Here is a 19,319-nt window from a genome sequence, read left to right as displayed (position 1 = left end):
CTAAACCTGACTGCCTCTGTTAAAAATCTTTTAATGGGCCATGTTTGGATGTTCCAACAAGACAATAATCTCAAAACAAACCTTAAAAAACAACACAAAAATCGGTCACTGAGCACAAAACTAAGCTTCTGTTATGGCCATTTCAGTCCTCTGACATGAACCCTGTAGAAAATGAGTGTGGTGAACTGAAGAGGAGAAGCTGGGGATCTGAAGGATCCAGAGAGTTTCTGGATGAAGGAATGGTCACTGATCTCTTGTCAGGTGTTCTCTAACCTCATCAGGCATTATAGGAGAAAACTATAATACTATTTTATACACTATTTTAGCAAATTGAGGTTTCAAAAAGTATTGAATAAAAGGGAACCGTTAATTGTGTCCAATGTGTATTAGAGAAAAACATTTATTTCATAATGATATTTTCCCCCATTTTAAATTCTTATTCTACAGTGAAAGGTTTGATTTTTGTGATTTAAAAAAAAATTGATCAAAAGGATTTACATTGCAGATTTATATCAACAGACTTTGATCATATTTACCATGGGTACCAACAAATCTGACCATGTGTGTATATTCTGCAGAATTAAGCTGTATCGCTCAGTGGATCAAGAAGAATATACCGTCTGATAGACTATTGATTTTATGATTTGATGCTATTCATATATTCATGACCAGTAGGTCATCACAATTAAAGACAAAAATGACTAATAAATAAATAAAGTAACAAAAGGAAAAGTGTTAAACAAGTATGTTTAAATAATGTTATATAAGTATCTGTGTTATTTAATATTTTATTTAATATTTTACATTTTAATTTTATTTAAAGTTTTAGTAATTTTGTTGTTTTTGTCTTTTTTTCATTTACATTTTATTCTATTTAATTTTAATTTTCTTAATATATATCAGATGTGTATTATTGTCCTGGCTACTAGTTAAAATAAAAGTAGTTCTGTTATTTATTTTATTTCACTTAACGTTAAATGGTTTAATTTTTCTGTATTTGTTTTGTTGTTGTTGTTGTTTTACCACAATAACCTTCCTAAGTATTTGCATAAAGGATTGAAGATATGAAAAAAGCCTTTAATTATTAGGCTATATTATTATTATTATTATTGAAGGCGACGGACGGTCGCCTGACACGTTGTAGCATCTTAGCCACTAGAGGGTAACCTCATACAGCACATGCCTAAATGTTAACGTTACAGGCTGCACTCAAAACAGCTATTCTGTCAAATATTTATAAAATCATCTTGCAACATAACCTTAAATTCAGTTATCCAGTAACTTTATAATTGGTAATCCCTCTGGTTAGCGCGGTTCGAAAACATGATGTCATCAGGGGCATACATTTGCTTAACGTTTTCAGGTCGACTCCTCTTTCTGTTTGCATGGGAAGAGGCTCGGCCCTCACGCCCGAGTGGGGCGGGGTTTCGCATACACTTTGTGCAACGTGATTGGACAGCACTTTCGCGAGGGCGGGGCCCATGACGCCGCTGACTTGGACTAAAGAAAGACGCCATTTTGTTTTTAGCGGCGAGGAGGAGAACCGGAAAAAAATTGTAGCGAAACTGCACTAAAAGGTAAATAATGGTGAAAGCGACACATTTTGCGTTGTCATTAGACCTTATGTATTACCGAGGTATTTTCATGTACACGTCGTCTACATTTGGCTAACAGAAAACCAGACTTCGGTTATGAATTATCATTTCTTTGGGAGGCTAACTGGCTAACTAACGGATGTTTGCTTAGATGATGTGGAACTGCACAACCAGTTCGCGCTTACTTGCCTCAATATACAGACATTTTCAGCGCCCCTTTTTGCGTAAATATGTTTTTACCGTTTTTGTATAACTCTTCGGGAGAGAGCGGAGTAAGATAAGTAACTAAGCTGCCAAATAAACAGTAGAGTGATCTAACGTTGGTTACCTTGCCTGCGCCCTTAGCACATAGCAGACGACAAGGTGTCGCTCCCGACACAAGCAGAACGCTCCCTTAATATGACGGTCTGCATTGTTTATGCGATCTAGTTCGTCTCGTAGCAGTGTAAATAGACATTTTTGAGAAACTGAACAGACTATTAGATCATAGTGAATTAAACTCGGGCACACAGACTCGTATGCAGGCACTGTTCGTCGTCTATCAATGTGAATGATTCATAGGCCGTGTTTGAGATCGTTCGGCACGAAGAAACGGACGTTGATTCTGTTTCGTGTTTCAGATGTTAAGTATTTGTTTTTGAGAGTTCGCCAAGAAGTGATGCTTGTATAATTGTTGGTAAGAGGCTCTGTGTTTATCTCGAGTGGTTTGTTTTTGACAAGCGAGAGCAGGTTTGATCCAGTCTTTGGCCTCATAAGAAATTAGAAAACAGTATGTGACGCCAGCACTTTTAATAATGCTAATTGCTTTTGATTGTGAGAATTAAAAAAATACAATAAGTGATAGAATGACATCTTTCACTATTCTATATTACTAGCAGGTGTCAAATACCAGGTTTCTACTGTAATGCATGACGGCATCGATCGAGTCGAATATTGTGTAATCGTATATCTCTGGTAATAATAATTCATTTAACCCCCATTCAGTTCTTTGTCAGATTGGAAAACTAAATATGTTTTTATACGCGTGGTTGTACCACTTTGAATGAATGACTGACGTGTTGATTTTTAGTTTGGAAGCATTTCTCGCTTTTATTGGTGGTGTCTGTCGCAACATTGAAACTGTGGATAGGATCAGATGTTGTCATGTGATTTTTCTCTGGCCTCTGTTATACTCTCACTTCCTAGTATGCCTGATAAATGTGTTGTCCTAACAATTTCAGTCTTTGATCTTTTTGCACGTTTGATGAGCATTTTCATTTCCATATAGTAATACCTTATATTTTGAATTAATGTTCTTTTTAACTTTTTATTCATCAAAGAATCAAAAAAACAAAACAAACAAAACCATTGTAACAATAAATCAGCATATTAGAATGATTTCTTAAAGATCATGTGACACTTTATACTGGGGTAATAACTGCTGATGGAAATTCAACTTTGCATCACAGAAAAAAAAATATTTGAAAGGATATCAAAACAGAAAACATTATTTTATATTGTAAAAACATTTTTCAAGATTACAGTTTTTTTCTGTATTTTGGAGCGAATCCCACGTTCACACTCGCTACACTCACGCAGCCTGTTTTGTAATGTTTGGTTTTATTCTCTTCATGGCCCTGCACCGCAAATCTGCACAACCTGCGTCGACTCGCACCTAGCTCGGCGTTTAAAACTAATGTAAATTCATACTAACTGCTTGCTAACATTTTCCACTTGTTCTTAAAATCTGTGTTTCACAGCCAACACATAGGCTTTGGCTTTTTGGCTAGGTTTGAAGGAAAAGAGCACTTTTAAATAAGGCAATAATTTTAAAGTTCTTAATTAAAGTTCTTTATGAACCGCAGGATTGCTTGTAATAAAGTTTTAAATGCCAAAGGCAGTAGAGCTGACTGTTTCTGTCAATGGTATGTTTTAAGTTAGAGTGTTTGTGATAACGTAAGAAAAGTAGTTTAAATGTTTTGCTTTAGCAATACAATATATAAATCTAGAAGTAAATGCAAAAGTAAAATGCAATGAATAATTTATGAAAGATTGTATTACTGTACTGTGTGAAAAAAGAATCAAAATGTTGAAAAAGCATTTTGAGTAACAATATTTTGGATTTAAACAGCCACAGATCAGGAGCTGACTCCTGTGTGAAAGCACAGTCCGTGCTGCTTCTGTACCACACATGGACTACATATGCACTACAAACAGAGTATATGTGAACCTCACATACAGCTCACAAAATCAGGCATGCACTGGTTAATCTATTGTGCAACAATTACACGATTATATAGAAAAGAAAAAAAAAATACAGTGCATGATCAGATATTTAGGTGAATTTTTTTTTTATCTTTTTGAAAAAAATTCTAAAAACTGCCCCCCTCTACCCCTAAAACGAAAAGGAAAGAAAAAAATCCTCTCGCAAGAGTCAACTAAAAGAGGAATTGATTTTGTAAAAATGAAATTCAGGCCCTGAATAAATGTCTAAAAATCTTGATTGGATCATTCATCACTATAAATAATTCTACATGATGAAAAGAAGGCTTTAAAAAGATTGGTGTCTGTGATCAGGTACTGCTTTCAGTCATCGAAGATCGATGATTGATGATTGGCATAAAAAAAAATCCTGATTGGAGCACCCCTAGTATCTTTTGCTGCTGAGTTATCCACTAATCTAGTTTACAATAGTATTTTTGTCATAGATTGATTATATATATTTTTTTTTCATTTGTTATTTTTCATTAAAACAAAGTTGTCTGTATATGGTAGATTGTGTTTAACACACAAAAGAGTGATGATCAGGTCAGCACAGAGAAGTATAGAAATTCTACATTGATAAAAAAAAAAAAAAACCTGCACTAGTATTGGATTGGATCGTATTGGCAGATTAATTATCGGATCACTTCTGAAAAAAATGGTATCATTGCATCCCTAGTAGCTGATTAATCAGAGCGATATATACACAAACATTCAACAGTTCTTTCTTTTCTCGATTACTGCGATTATTCTAGCTTCAACTTTCACTTTGCTTGTGGAATGTAGTTTTAAGTGTTTTTATGCAAATTTAGACTTCAAATATATGGTTTGTTAATAAAGGTGTAGCGTCTATTTGAAAATTGCTTAGCTTTTGGAGACATGAGCTTCAGGGCTTAATACTTTTGTAAAGTCTTTTGTAGTGTTACAAACTATTTGTGTTTCAAATAAATGTTTCTCTCTTGAACTTTGTTTATCAAAGAGTCCAGAAATGTGAAACAAACAAACCAAAAACTATTTTCTTTCTTTTATTTAACTGATGATGAGCAGCACATCAGCATATTAAAATGATTTCTGAAGGATCATGTGACACTGAAGACTGGAGTAATGACTGCTTTGCATCACAGGAATAAATTAATTTCGAAATATATTGAAATATAAACTAGTTATTTTGCATTGTAATAATATTTAACAATATTACTTTATTAAACTAATGTAACCTTGGTGCAGTGTTAATTTCGTTGACTAAATATTTTCGTCATTATTTTCGTCACGAATATATTTTTGCCGACGAAAACGAAACGAAAACTAAAATAGAAGGCACTGATGGAGACTAAAACTATGACTAAATTGATTGACATTATCGTCAACGAATAAAGGACGAGACGAAAATAGACTGTGACGAAAATCAAATCAGCAGACGGGAGAGATACGAGGAATGAGCAAAAGAACCGGCAAAACAGAACAGACTGCATGAGAGAAGAGAACCAATCAGAGCCTGACTTATTGAGACATGAAGCGAAGGTTTTCAGTTTTTATGAGCTCCCGGGAAGTCGGCATTCGAAGAGGTGATAGGGACTTTAAGCAACAGCCTCTGGTGGAACGGCCATTCTGGCGTTGCATTGCGCCTGCGCGAATTTAACTGCTACTTTGTGACGTTCTAATTTAACGGTCTACTACGGGAGAACAGCTGATTTGCCAGAGTCGCTACAACGTGAGAGGTTAGGTAAATAAATGTTATGTTTTTAGACTTATTTACATCATACAATATTAAAAACTCCTCTTCTGACAAAAGATTGTCATTTAACGCCAAAAGCAATCCTTCTCTTGCTTTTTTAAATTATATATTTTTTTGGATCTCAATAAATGAATTAATGCTGCGTTGCGCTGTTCTGTTTTACCGTTGCTTAGTGACTTTTACGTTCTTGGCTACAGCGGTGTGACGGCAAACTTCCGGTCGCTGTAGCCGTTCCATTCGCAGCTGTTGCTTAAAGTCCCTACTGTCTAAAAGAGCGACAAAATGTCCACAGCTCACTTCACGTTTGACGACGAACAAAACAAAACAAAGTGTAAAGCACGCAGAGCGCTCATTCGTGGCAAGAACACAACCAATTTGAAAAGACATTTACAGACGAGCCACCCGGACATTTTCTCAAATGTAATTTCACAACGATGTTCTTTTGTTTATTGAGCTAAGCAAAATTGGAATAGAGCAGTGCGTAGATGTTGTAGCATTAAATATTACGAACTGAAAAGTACTGTAAAATAGCCCCTTCTTCAAATTAGATGCGAGCACAATACTAATACGTAATATCATGATAAATACATTTGATTAATACTAATGTTTAGTATATTTTATAATGTTCTACTTGTTGACAATATCACAAATATTTCTATATTAGTCATGTGAAACATGAATGTTCACATCCTATCATTATACATACAAATCTAGCAATATTGTAGTATTTAAAACATACAATATTGCTAGACAAATGAATACCTTATAAAATCTTGTTACTTTTTTTATCCACCCAACTTATTAAATATTTACTTTAAATGTATGCACTTATTGTTCAGCTCAGCTGTAAGCTTTAAGGTCCTGGACCTAACGTTATTTTTCTTTTATTGATGGTCAATTGGCAGCTAGTTATTGTTTACATTATCATGACAGTGTTTGTTGCTGCATAAAAGCTTTTGAATCAAAATAAAGACACAGTTGTGTTGAAATAAAGTTGAATTTGTGTTTTATATATTTTGGTTAAGTTTGTTTCCTATACCAGCTGTAAAAAATTGTCTAGTAAATCTGTTATTGATTTTAGTCTTATTTTAGTCGACTAAAATACCAAGCAATTTTAGTCGACTAAAATACCAAGCAATTTTAGTCGACTAAAATACCAAGCAATTTTAGTCGACTAAAATAAGACTAAAATTAAAACAAATCAGATGACTAAAACTTGACTAAAACTAAAAAGAATTATAGTCAAAAGACTAAGACTAAAACTAAATTAAAATTTCGTGTCAAAATTAACACTGCCTCACCGACCCCAAATGTTTGTATGGTAGTGTATGTGAACGTTACACTCCTTTGTGTATTAAGCTGAAGATTTCAGAATTAGAATAGGGCTGTTAAGATTGGGCTTAACTTTAAATGCCTTCAGTTTCTGCATGATTAGTCCAGTCTGTTGTAACCAATGTGAGGAAAAAAAGGACAGAGTCAGCAATACTCATCACATCTGATGCATAATTTTTAAATGTGTCACTGCACAGAGAGACAAAGTGAATCACAGTGGAGAAAGCAAAATTTCACTTAACACAACCATTTTAAAAAAATGTTAAGACATGATGATTGAAACCATAATTTCTAAATAAATATTAAATGCACTATGTAAGTTTTTGCTGCTTGAAGTCGCATTTTCAAACAATAACAAAGGCAAAGCTTGATGATGCTATGAAGGAGAGTGGAACGATGGGAGATGTCTTTTTCATCATCCAGAGATGTCTGAATCATGTTCACGGATGTAATGGATACATGTTTTATTACCTGTCCTGTACCTTCCAAAGTTATTCAAACAGTGAATACGTTATACAGAGAAAGTGAGCAAAGAACATTTACATTGTCAAGGAACAGTGAATGACTGACTTCAGTCTAGCACGAGTTTACGTGCTCTCAAAAAACCTCCCCTTACTCTTAGTAAAACTGTCTATGTTTGATGAATGAATCTCCTACTTGGATGGATCATACTTACATCTGCACTTTGTTATTTATGATGAGAGAATTTGCAAGAGAGCAGAATTCAGTCAGTGAGTGTATAATATAAATCCGGTGTTTCAGCAATGACTCCCCTGAAACGCACATTGACCCTAATGCAACCCATCTGACTGATCAGTGAGTCAACCTGTGAAAAATGTGCTAGTTACAGAATACAGATTTTTTTTTTTTTTTTTTGTAGAACTTCCTTGTATTTGCATGGTCTTCCAGTGATGTGGCCGCTTGTAGGGTACATAATTTTTTTTTTAAAGGGTGTTTTTAAAATAGTTTGAGGGTTAAGTAGTATCTTAGTTCTGTTGGGACATTGTTTCAACTCTAGTGTCTCTGCATTGTGAAGCCCCACCTCTCTTCTTTTTAGCCAAAGGACACTGCTCTCACAATATCAATGGGTGTGTTCTTCTCACACCATTCTTAGTGCTTAACTTTTGTGCCACAATTAGACTCCGTAGACAAAGTACATTCCTTCACATTAAGTACGACATCTTCATCTTTTGTGCTGCTGCAGTCTTCTGAATTATTTTGCATAGGGCAGGGTATCACTAACTTCTTCACAATACAGTACGCATCATGATACACACGTCACAGTTCAAAATGTTGCAGTGGAACATGGCATCATTAATTGTAAGGCTGCTTTGTTTGATTTATGTTGAAGTGTTTAATGCCTTTTAATGATGACTTTTTTTTTTTTTTTTTTTTTTTTGGTAATCAGGCTCTCAAAAATTATGTAAAACTGTATAAAAAAGATTTATTGGCCAACACATCAGTTTTCATATTTAAAGAATAATTAAATAAGGCTAATAGCTTAGGCTGCTACTCAATGAAAAAATGTTATAAAAAATATCTTCTAAAACTGCTTTATTATAGCCTACAATGAATTATAGGCTTATGGCCTAAATAAAATTGTTACACTTCAGGAACACTTTATAAATTTTATGCACCAAATTTCAAAAACAACCTTTTCAACACAAATAATGTTTCTTCTCATTGTTTTCACTATGTTTGGGCCACAAGAGAAACACTGAAGAAATAAATTCAAAGGAGATTAGGAGATTCGTCGAGAGAAAAATCTGATTTATATTTACAATATTAGAACGTACAGTTGCACATAGACTGTTAATGCATTCTGTTACATTATTTAACAGTAGCTAATAATCTCATTATAATATGACAGACTTGCCCTGCACATGTTGCAGTCCACTGTATTTTCCTTTTCAAAGTGTTTCCAATGATATTTCAAGCAATTAAAAACCATCATGGTGAACCGTGCGCATCTGAAGTGTCTCAGCAGGAAATAATGCATTATTTATCGGCTCTAAGATATCAGCCAAATTCTCTTATTGGTTTGATAATGATAACAGAAAAAATAACATTTAACATTTATACAATATCGATATGGTGGTCGATATATCATGCATCCCTAAAATGTTATTAATCAAAAAGCTTGTCTAATAAATTTGTCATTAAAATTATACATTTTCAAACCAAATTATTAAAGTTTTGTTGTTACCAAATTCTGTGTTTTAGCATATCTAAATAATTGAATACATAAAACAACTTAAATTATTATTTTCTTTTTTCTTTAAAGTAGCCTTTGTTTTTCTTATCAGAAATTCTGTGTTGTGTATTTACAATGTTCTGCTTATCAAATGAAGGCATAAAACATTCATGTCATTTAATTATTGAAAATTAAGCAAACTTTTATTTTTATATTTTTTGGCAAACAAATGGGGTTTGCTATTAAACTTTAAAACATGGAATACATGTTTGTGTGGTTATTCCTTAAAAAATAATGGTTATTTTCTTGTAGTAGTAGTAGTAGTAGTAGTAGTAGTAATAGTAATAGCTGCAGTAGTAGTAGGTTATGTACATTCAACTGAGAAATAGTAATACAAATAGTAATACAGACGCTGGAATCACTGCGATTGTCACGTTCACTTCAGTATGTGTGTGGTAAATTCATTAACAGAGACATGCAGAACATGCAGGATTCATGTTTAAATTGACTTTTGCAACTTAATATTTACAGATATTGGTCCATATTGTGATTTGATTTAAGTGTAATGACCTACTTTTGATTAATTAATTCAAAATTTGACAAATTCTGTGACATTCCATGTTACACTGTGAATTCTGTTTTTATGACTAAATTCTGCGATTCCGTCCCCGTTTTCTGCATCACGGAAATCATAGGGCTCTACACTCTGTGGTAGCGGCATTTCCCCCAGGGGGACATATATGTATATACAAATATTTATTATAATTCATTCTCTGCCAGCAGGAGCTGCTTTTCGAGCAGCAGAAATAGTGGTTTATCCATCTTGGGCTGTCACTTTTTGTTCGATATTTGAATATGCATTCGAACATGACATGAAATATCCGTAGTCGAACTATAAATAAAATATCCGGTTTTTAAAATGCCATGTGTAGCGCATTTTTTACAGTCTATGATTAGACCGTTTGTTTTTTTATTTTATTTTATTCTTTGCCATCTTATAAAGTAGAAGGCACTCTAGACATATTGTAGCGTAGGCCCATGACCAAATCAAGCGAAAAATAGCTAGCCAGGCACGTCTGTGTGCTCCGAACGTGTGTTCTCCACCGCGGGGAACATTGTAAATAAAAACAGGGCCGCACTTAATCCAGATCAAGTTGATAGACTGGTGTTTCTTGCAAACAGTATTAAGAAATTAATTAGGCTCGGCTATATGCCGTACTACTGCTGCTGTTTAAGTTGTCACGTTATTGTTTGTGCCTGTTCTGAATGTTATTTATTTCCATTTAGCCTAATGTTGTGGGATATGCATAGTAGCACTTCATATAAGTTGATATTCGAATACATTGCATGATATTCGATATCCGTTCGAATGTGATTTTTCTCAAAAGTGACAGCCCTAATCCGGTCACGACTGTACACAATGCAACGCTGTGCTCATAAACGATTCTTTGTCTGGCATTATAGAAAAGATGAGATGAAAATGACATTGAAGCTTTTCTAAAGACAGTTGGCTCCCTTCAAAGATACATTCATATAAAAACACCCTCACCACATTTTTATTTTGAAATGTGCAGTGCCCATCTTATCCTTTTCGAAAATCTATTTGTGGCTGTCAGTTTTGATTTTGCAGGCCTCCACAAATAAATCAATGTATAGGGAAACACTGAAGTCTCATATCGTTTAGGCACAGTAAAGGAGAGATGTACTGACTGGGTAAGTAGGGATGTGGTGGCCTAATTGTCTAAAACTGTAGTTTATTGCTTGAGTTACAATTGGGATTAGAGTGTAACTCAGCTGATGGGGACCAGGTTCTCCAGCCCTCTTTCTCTGTGTCTCTGATTAATTCAGAGGGCAGGTGTCTCCTCTTACAGGTTTGTCAGGTTTCTGGTTACCTCATGTACTCTTCTTTCCACCGGTGGCATCTTGCATCCACTTCATTAATGGGCCTTTTGTTTATCTGACTCCTCTCCCCCTCTTTTCTCTTCACATGGTGAATCAGCCTTGACCTACAGTCAGATGTTCCCCAGCGTCAGATGTGGTTGAACCATAACAAGTAAATGATTGTGGATTGTGCCATTTGGGTTTTAAACTTTTTGATACTATGAATTTATTTGGCAGATACCCAAATGTGCAACTTATGAAAGAGTGATTTGAGGTTGAATGCTTTGAAGCATCACCACTCGCAGGGTTTAATCTTCTGTTTTTCAGTTTACAGCCAGATCATTAACATTATGCGAAACCATCTTCAGGCAGTCAAAATATTGTTTGCCAGTTAAAAACGTTAAAAAAAAAAATTCTGTCGTTGTCACTCTGTTGTGTTGCGGAAGCTCCTGTCATGATTTTTTCATGATTGTCACACAACAAATTCCTTGTATGTGTAAACATACCTGGCAGTAAAGCTAATTCTGTTTCTGATTCTGTTTTCATTTGGTGAGTATTTTTAATTGGATGGTTATTTGAAATAGGCGTTTTCTGCTCTTTAGACTGTATCTTCAATGCTGCACTAGTTTTCTTCTGTCTTCCGTCTGTATTTCCGCAGCGTGAAGTTAAGGTTGTACCAATTTATGATTGAACGACTCGCTTTAAAATCTGCTGACATTTGTTATGAACATTAAAACATTAAAATGCACATTCATTAACACTACAGTAAGTGAATCCACATCACCTGTTTATTAGTCTTCATCACTGATCCTATAGAGCTACCGCAAAAACAGAAGTTCAAAGACAAAATTCAAAGATGGCTGCTCACTAGTTTCTCTGATATGTGAGGTGTATAACCCCATCTACCTTCTCTGTTCTTCTTTGTAGATCTGCCACCATGGGGAATATGTTTGCAGGCCTCTTTAAGAATCTCTTTGGGAAGAAAGAGATGAGAATTCTGATGGTGGGCTTGGATGCTGCTGGAAAGACCACCATCCTGTACAAACTGAAACTGGGAGAAATAGTCACCACCATCCCCACTATCGGTCTGTGATTCTTGCACTTTTACTTTGCTTTCTCTTTCAGTCATCCCTATTTCAGACTAGTAAACTTGTTTTGAACCATGTATTGCTGTTTTTTTTCTCTAAGTGGGCTTGGTTGTGGAAATATTATTTTCTCCATGCATATAAAAAAAAAAAATCAACAAAAAGTAATTAATCAAACCAATCAACTCTAATTAGATACTTTGATTAAAAGTGTTTGCCTGTATATTTAACTTTTTTCCCCCACTTTTATTCATTGTCCCTCCCCCTCTTAATCCATCTCTTTGTGTCCGATCTTATCTTTCTATCCCATCTCTTTCTCTGTTGTCTGTGTGTGTATATATCGTAAAAATCTTTGCCTTTGGGCCGTAGTGTAATTAGAGTGGGGCCCCAGCATGAGTTTATGCCTTTTCACCCTCATTCCATCTGCTCCTCTATCCTTTAAACCAGTTTTTAACTTGCCCCCTCTTTTCTTTGCAGGTTTTAATGTTGAGACAGTAGAGTATAAGAACATCAGCTTCACTGTGTGGGATGTGGGTGGTCAGGATAAGATCCGGCCGCTTTGGAGGCACTATTTCCAGAACACACAAGGTCAGTGTTCACACACAAACATACCCGGCAGTTTAAGTGCTGGTTCAGAGCTAGAGCCTAGTTTCAAATCTAGGCGGGGTTACCGTGAGCAGCAAAGATGAACAGAAACATTTGACAGCCATTTTTGAAATGGCAACTGAACAAGTTGAATTGGCTGTGTTTGGATGCCGATGTAGATTTGCAAGGCCATGAACACCAATAACAATGAAACGTCCACCTCTGATTGTACATTTATGATTGTTCGGGATGCATTGGCGCTGCACAGACATGTTGGTGTACCGTGGGAGTGACTGAAGAGCAGACGACTCTCTTTATGCTTTTGGATCGCTGTCGCCGTGCTTTGGTGTCATGCACCGATCGGTCTGCATGGAGCTGATGCATGTCGAACAGCTAGCATTACTAGGGAATATGAGACGTATTCATATTCAGTGACGTAAGACCTGTCTCTGTGGTGGCTCTCTAGCTAAGCTCCTATTCAGTCTCTCGCTGTCTGTTCCACAGGACTGATTTTTGTTGTGGACAGTAACGATAGAGAGCGAGTGAATGAGGCGAGGGAGGAGTTGACGAGGATGCTGGCAGAGGACGAATTGAGAGATGCTGTGCTGCTCGTCTTTGCCAACAAGCAGGTAAAAGAGAGGAAAACCAAATTCACTAACAGCAGCCCCAGTGTTTATGTGGTTCCTTTTCTGACTTTTGCTAGGGCTGTTGTCATTTATGACTGTTCCATTGATTGGTCTGGATATTAATGCAGTTGATCTTATTTGATTTGATTCTGATGCACCAGCTCTTAATCAAATTCTGACTGAATTTCATTAAATTCCGATTAACATATATTTCACATTTATAGATGTAGCTTACACTGCTGTTTAAGTATTTTTAAATAATACTTTCATTCAGCAAGTATTTCATTCAGCTGTGTTGAATTGATCAAATGAGCGTTAAGACTTTTACATTACAAAGTATCTATTTTAAACAAATGCTGTTCTTTTGAACTTTTTCTTTATTTATCAAAGAATACTGAAAAAATGTATCATTGGTTACATAAAAAATATTGTGCAGCTCTTTTAAACATTGATAATAAAAAGAAATGTTTCTTGAGGACCAAATCAGCATATAGTTCTGATTTGCTGCTGAAAATCCTGCTTTGTCATCACAGGAATACATTGCATATTAAAATGTATTCAAATTTAAAACTGTTCTATTAAAGTATAATATTTCATGAAAATACTGTTTATAATATTTGTTTAAATAAAAGTAGCCCTGGTGAGCATAAGAGACTTTTCCCATATTTTATTTATTTATTTTTACACTTTTGATGCAAGAAATTCTCTCTCTGATAATGCTGTAAATGCTGTAGAGCCAGGGCTTTAGACTGATTCAAACCAGTAACTCATCTTTTTTTTCTTTTTTGGTTATGTTGTTGATTCATTAAAATGAACCAAGTCGTTTAAGTTTGTTTAGCAGAACAGTGACATCTGCAGGTTGGGCAGCACATTTTCACACAGCCTGTAAAAATGCTAAGAGATCTTGGGATTTTATGAATAAATAATTGCACACATCAAAATTTATATTTTTAAGAAACTCAGTGTTTGATTGTATTGCCCTTTCCATCTTTTCCACTACAGGATCTGCCCAACGCGATGAACGCAGCCGAGATCACAGATAAGCTGGGCCTTCATTCCCTGCGTCATCGTAACTGGTACATCCAAGCCACCTGCGCCACCAGTGGGGATGGCCTGTACGAAGGGCTTGACTGGCTGTCCAACCAGCTCAAAAACGCTAAATGATCCATTCCAACCTCTCCTCTTCTGTCAGCGCTGTGTGTGTATGAATGTGTGTGAAGGGTGACAGCACTGGTTTCAGTCTCGCCGGTTACCCAGTTGATCTATTTCTTTCTCTTGTTCAGTCTTGTATACATCAGAGGCTCTGCCCAGTGCTGTCTAAAATGCACATGCAAGAGTGTGTGTGTACATGTGTGTATGTGTGTGTGTGAACTGAGGGTGGGAGTAGCCTTGCTGTGCCTTTTAAAATAGACACTCAGTGTACAGCACGGTTCTCTCTTTCTCTCTCCTCTCCCTCCTCTCCCCGTGGTTTTCTGCACGCAAAGAATGACCCAGGATGTTAAATATTTGTTACCTAATACACTGAAACCAGACTATAGGCCTGATTTGTCCCTTTCCCAATGTTTGAAGCAATCACGCATGTCTAAAATGTTGCAAGGTGTGAGTTGCCATCCTTTGACCCCACACTTGATAGAACTCATTGTAACCTGCATCAGGTTGGGAAAAAAAGAAGGAAAAAAAAATCAGACAATAAAGTGACATTTCTTTTCCATCCATTCTTCTTCGCGTTATTTGAAAATCATGCTACTGCTTTTAGGTATGTCGCATGATGCTTTCCATGTGAACACCAGCTCTCTTTCCCTACTTCGGTCCTCAGTCAAGCGCATTCAAGCACAAGCCTGTGAAACCTTTCGTTTACACAAAGTCAGTTTGTAGAATGTCTTAAAACTATTGCCTGTGGGGAAGAAATCATTTGACCCTGAGTGTCTGCTGTTTGTTTGGATCTTGCTGATCATCTAAGCAGATCCCAGGCACTAACTAACAGCCTTACATGTGTTTTGATTGCCATGTAAGAGGCGACTGCAGAAGTGAGGAGTGTTTGTGGGAGGATGGAAGGAGTGAGCGTCTTCTGCTGGAGCAGCGAGGCCTTTTGCGAGCTGCTCCCACTCCAGTGATTCTCTTTTAGCTCTTTCTTTTTCTTTTTTTACGGTTGTGATAATTTTTTCATTATTATGGTCTCTTTCAAGTTGTCCTGCATCATATGTACAGTCAGAATCTCATGAGTGTTCAGTTGAAGCCACTAAGGGCTTTTTGAAATGCAAGATAGATAGATGAAGATTCAGGCTGATGCAGAGTCACCAACGAGCTCCAGTGGTTCCTTAGTTGGTTCTTTATGTATGAGAGAATTGCAGAACAGCTGCAGGTCAAAATGCAAACTCATCCAACCAGCTATAGTCCTCCCTGTTTCATATTTCACGTTTCTTTCCTCCTTCCTTGTTTATCTCTTTATCTGTTGATGGCTGCTCTACCTGATGCACCAGTCCATTAAAAAAAACAACAACATGTCACTGATAGAATCAAGCACCAGCAGAGAGTTGTCCGCTTGAAGAATGTGTGCATGCATCTCCTAATATTCCAAAACTGACAAACACGATTTATTTTCTGTCATATTCCAAAGGCAACTGCAGTGTTGAATACAGCATCAAACATTCTGCTGTAAAGATCCCAGTGGTTCTAACCCTGTACTGACCTCTCACAAGGGAATAGGTGACGTTTCACCGTGTGTGGAACTTGATAGCATCTTGAATGCATTTTATTCATTTGTTTTCTTCCCCTTTTGTCGGTCACCAAAATTCATGTTTCATAACTCTAATAATAATGTTTTTTGGGCCTTTTAGTTATTATGATACAGATCTACTGTAGATAAAGATTTATTTGAATAAGCATCATCAATGATAAGTAATTAAAGTGTATGAGTATGAAAATGTATTTAGCTTGCAGATTTCATGTAGCTATCCTATGTTCAGATGTGAAGCTTTAATTTCAAAAATTCTGTAAAATAGTAGAAGCAAGGCACGTGTACACGTTTTCTTTTACTTAAATGGTTTTTGTTTAGCTTTTTTTAAAACTCCATCTTGTAACATCTGATAAATGCACTATAATAAAGAGATATCTATTACAATTGATTTGTTGTTCTTTTATTTGACAAGTTATCGATATTCTAATCCGCATGGTTCCTATTGGTGGAGCTGAGATGTGTCCATGTCCTACTCTAGTTCATCTTCCCGTCGTTCATGATTGTGTTATGTATTTGTTCAATTTCACTTGATTGTTTTATGGAGGTGTAAAATTCTTTAGCATGTATTCTTATCATACCTCTTTTAAGGATGGCTTGTAATATTCTGTGCAGGTACTATGGATGACAAATAGCCTTTTGGCTAATTCTGGTACACTTACAGAAATGTTTTAAATGTACAATGTGCCTGTTAATAACTAAGCAAAATAAACCTTTAGGTGGTGCTGTGGAGCTGATTTTGACAGTGCCAGTGTTACATAATTATCAAGTTATCAAATTGATAAGCATGTGCCTTATAAAGCCAAGTCAAAAGTTTGAGCTTTCATCATTTATTTGCTGCTTATTCCAGTCTTTTTGATAAGTGGACATCCAAACAGGTTCTGCATGAGACATTACAGCTTTCAAATAGAGCCACTAATAAACATTCTAGTATCCTGGAATAATTTCACAATGACCCTCTTCTCAGAGCTGTCATACATCAATACTGAAATATTACATTTTCTATTAGAGGCTTTTCATTAATTAAATATACCCCTGTGTCACATGACTCGCCAATTCAGCGGAGATGAGACTTTGCATCTTATTTCCTATCATTAGACAGGTGAGCTATTTTAGCATATATTTGACACTGGCCAACAGGTAATGCCATTTCGTTGAAACTCATTGTTAACATTTTTACATGTTGTTGAATTATGAATCCAAGTTAACTCAAAAACACCAACTTGGAAAATGAATTAAAAGTTCCAAATATAGATATGTCCTTCTTCAAAGGGACATATGTATATTTGGTTCCATTCAGGTTGTCCTTGATGCTAATAAAGCTTTCCAGTTCCTCCTGTTGAAATGAACGCATGATGTTGCCATCAGTGTTATGTGAGGGTTGAACTATATTTAGTTTGCACCCAATATAGTGCTTTCCTTTCAGACAAGAAAGTTCAAGGCTTCTGCAAGCTTTCTTTCTCTTTTTTTTTTTTCTTACAAATTCAGCTCTACCGACAGCAGGATTAATGTGTGCTTCTATTTCAGTTATAAAAGCTCAACCGAGCAAAACTCTCAAACTGGAATTAATGATGCAACTGAACACAGGTGGACTCAAATAGTTGTACCCTGTCTAGGCAATTAGCACGACTGCTCATGATAAATCACTTCATTCAGTTCATACTGTTAAACACAAGGGCTTGAAATCAAAATTAATTACAGAAATTAATTTTAAAGTTGTCTTTAAATGTAAAACTCACCATATCTATTTTTTAAAGCATCTTGTTTGGCGTGAAGTTTGCTGGCCTTCACCAGTCACTGGGCCTATTGACACTTGAATGCATTTTCTCAGATCTGTTTTGTTATCTGATTTGTAGAAACTGTTCTATTTACACTTCAAAAATTATGTAAAAATGGCATATACGACTTAATCAGATGCTTTTTCACTTGCAAAGTCTTGGCTGGAATGAATCTCAAACGTCTTCCAGTAGATTGCAATCCATCCTGAATGTGTTTCAGAGGGCATTTACACCTGGTTACTTTTTATAATGGAAACTGCACCTGTCACAAAAATGAAAAGACATCTCCCAATGAAATATATTATTTTCATATTAGCAGCTTAATATGGAGAACAACTCATTATGTGTTGCCAAATAGAAACAAAAACACTTCATGCTTACTAGAGGGTATGGGAAACTCAGCCCTGGATTGAGATCCCGTAGAGGAAATGGATTCATCTACCTGAAAAAACATAGACACATTTTGGCCAAAAGAGCAAACTTAGTCATCTACAGTATTAGGGACCAGGGTGAGAAAAGCCGCTGTCGGTATGGATTCATCTCATTACTTACACTGTTGCTCCGGAGAGATCAGGTGTGAATGCTTCATTCTTGTACAAGCTTCCTCATGTCATTCACACATTAGCAGAGGTGACGAACCATCATTACACATTCGCAAATAAGGTTTTGTTAAATATCAGATTATGAGCCTCCAGTTTTCCCATTTGTCTCTTTCTCTATTTTTTGGTACATACTGCATTGTTTTTACTACACCTTCATGGTACTCCACCCATCTCTTTTCCCTGCATTTCCCAATCCCCTTGACTGATATTTGGGATTATTACTGGATAATGACTTCAGGTGGACTAATTGTGATCGTTTAATCGTATGCTTTGATGTTTCATTGGATCTGCTCAGCTAAAAGATGTTAATTAGCCTTATCGAAAAGAGAAAAGACAAGAAGGGATTTTATGCTAGATACTCTTCCCACTAGATTTGGTGTGTGTAATCAGAAAGTTAATACTGTATTCTCATAATCCCTAGTGTACTCCATTAACACCATAACATAGATTCTTTGACTGGAGCACATATTAATCTTTAGCTTCAAGAAGCTTACTGCGTTCAGACGAAGTCAGTACTTCATTACTAGAAGAACACATTCACCTAAATAGGGAAAGGCAGAAATGTCCTAAACAGTTAATATAATATCCAATTAATAAAATTTGACAGCAATCATATATCTCTCTAATCACACTGTTCTAGATACACTAAATATACATTTACAACTAGGCCTCAGTTCATCGATTTAGAAAAATAGCCTAGCCTAATCATAAGTAAACATGTTAGCTTATAAATGAATGTTTCTGGGCTATGCGTATTTATTTATTTGTTTTAAATGTTAAGATGATTAGGCTATGGTAAAATTATGTAATAGAAGGCCCACTCGTGAACTGTTTTGACTGGATATTGAGTCATTTAAAGGTTCCATGGGCAGGTATTAAACTTAATAAAACGTCTTCAAGACTGAAAAACGATAAAATGATTTTCTAGGTT

General features: G+C 35.8%; 1 protein-coding gene across 2 annotated transcripts; it reads left to right on the top strand.

Annotated features, from left to right (window-relative positions):
• The first annotated feature begins 1,456 nt into the window (after positions 1–1,456).
• Positions 1,457–16,399, top strand: LOC113046950 (ADP-ribosylation factor 1-like). 2 transcript variants are annotated; one of them, XM_026208113.1, is made up of 5 exons: positions 1,457–1,577; positions 11,906–12,063; positions 12,541–12,651; positions 13,153–13,277; positions 14,277–16,399. In XM_026208113.1, exons 2-5 carry the CDS (start codon positions 11,916–11,918, stop codon positions 14,436–14,438), a joined length of 546 nt encoding a protein of 181 aa, XP_026063898.1. In that variant the 5' UTR covers positions 1,457–1,577; positions 11,906–11,915; the 3' UTR covers positions 14,439–16,399. The 2 variants fall into 2 exon arrangements, with proteins under 2 accessions (XP_026063898.1, XP_026063907.1); XM_026208122.1 differs by having other exon boundaries at positions 1,495–1,577; positions 11,903–12,063.
• Positions 16,400–19,319: the final 2,920 nt, after the last annotated feature.

The sequence above is a fragment of the Carassius auratus genome, chromosome 3, assembly GCF_003368295.1.
Source record: "Carassius auratus strain Wakin chromosome 3, ASM336829v1, whole genome shotgun sequence".
NCBI classification, from domain to species: Eukaryota; Metazoa; Chordata; class Actinopteri; order Cypriniformes; family Cyprinidae; genus Carassius; species Carassius auratus.
The sequence above is the reverse complement of the archived record's forward strand: the minus strand, read 5'-3'. Positions and strand labels throughout refer to the sequence as shown.

Coding starts and splice junctions, on each gene's coding strand:
- LOC113046950 (XM_026208113.1), top strand. CDS start 11,916: ATGGGGAATATGTTTGCAGGCCTCTTTAAGAATCTCTTTGGGAAGAAA. Junction 12,064..12,540: donor CACCACCATCCCCACTATCG/GTCTGTGATTCT, acceptor TTTTCTTTGCAG/GTTTTAATGTTGAGACAGTA. Junction 13,278..14,276: donor TCGTCTTTGCCAACAAGCAG/GTAAAAGAGAGG, acceptor TTTCCACTACAG/GATCTGCCCAACGCGATGAA.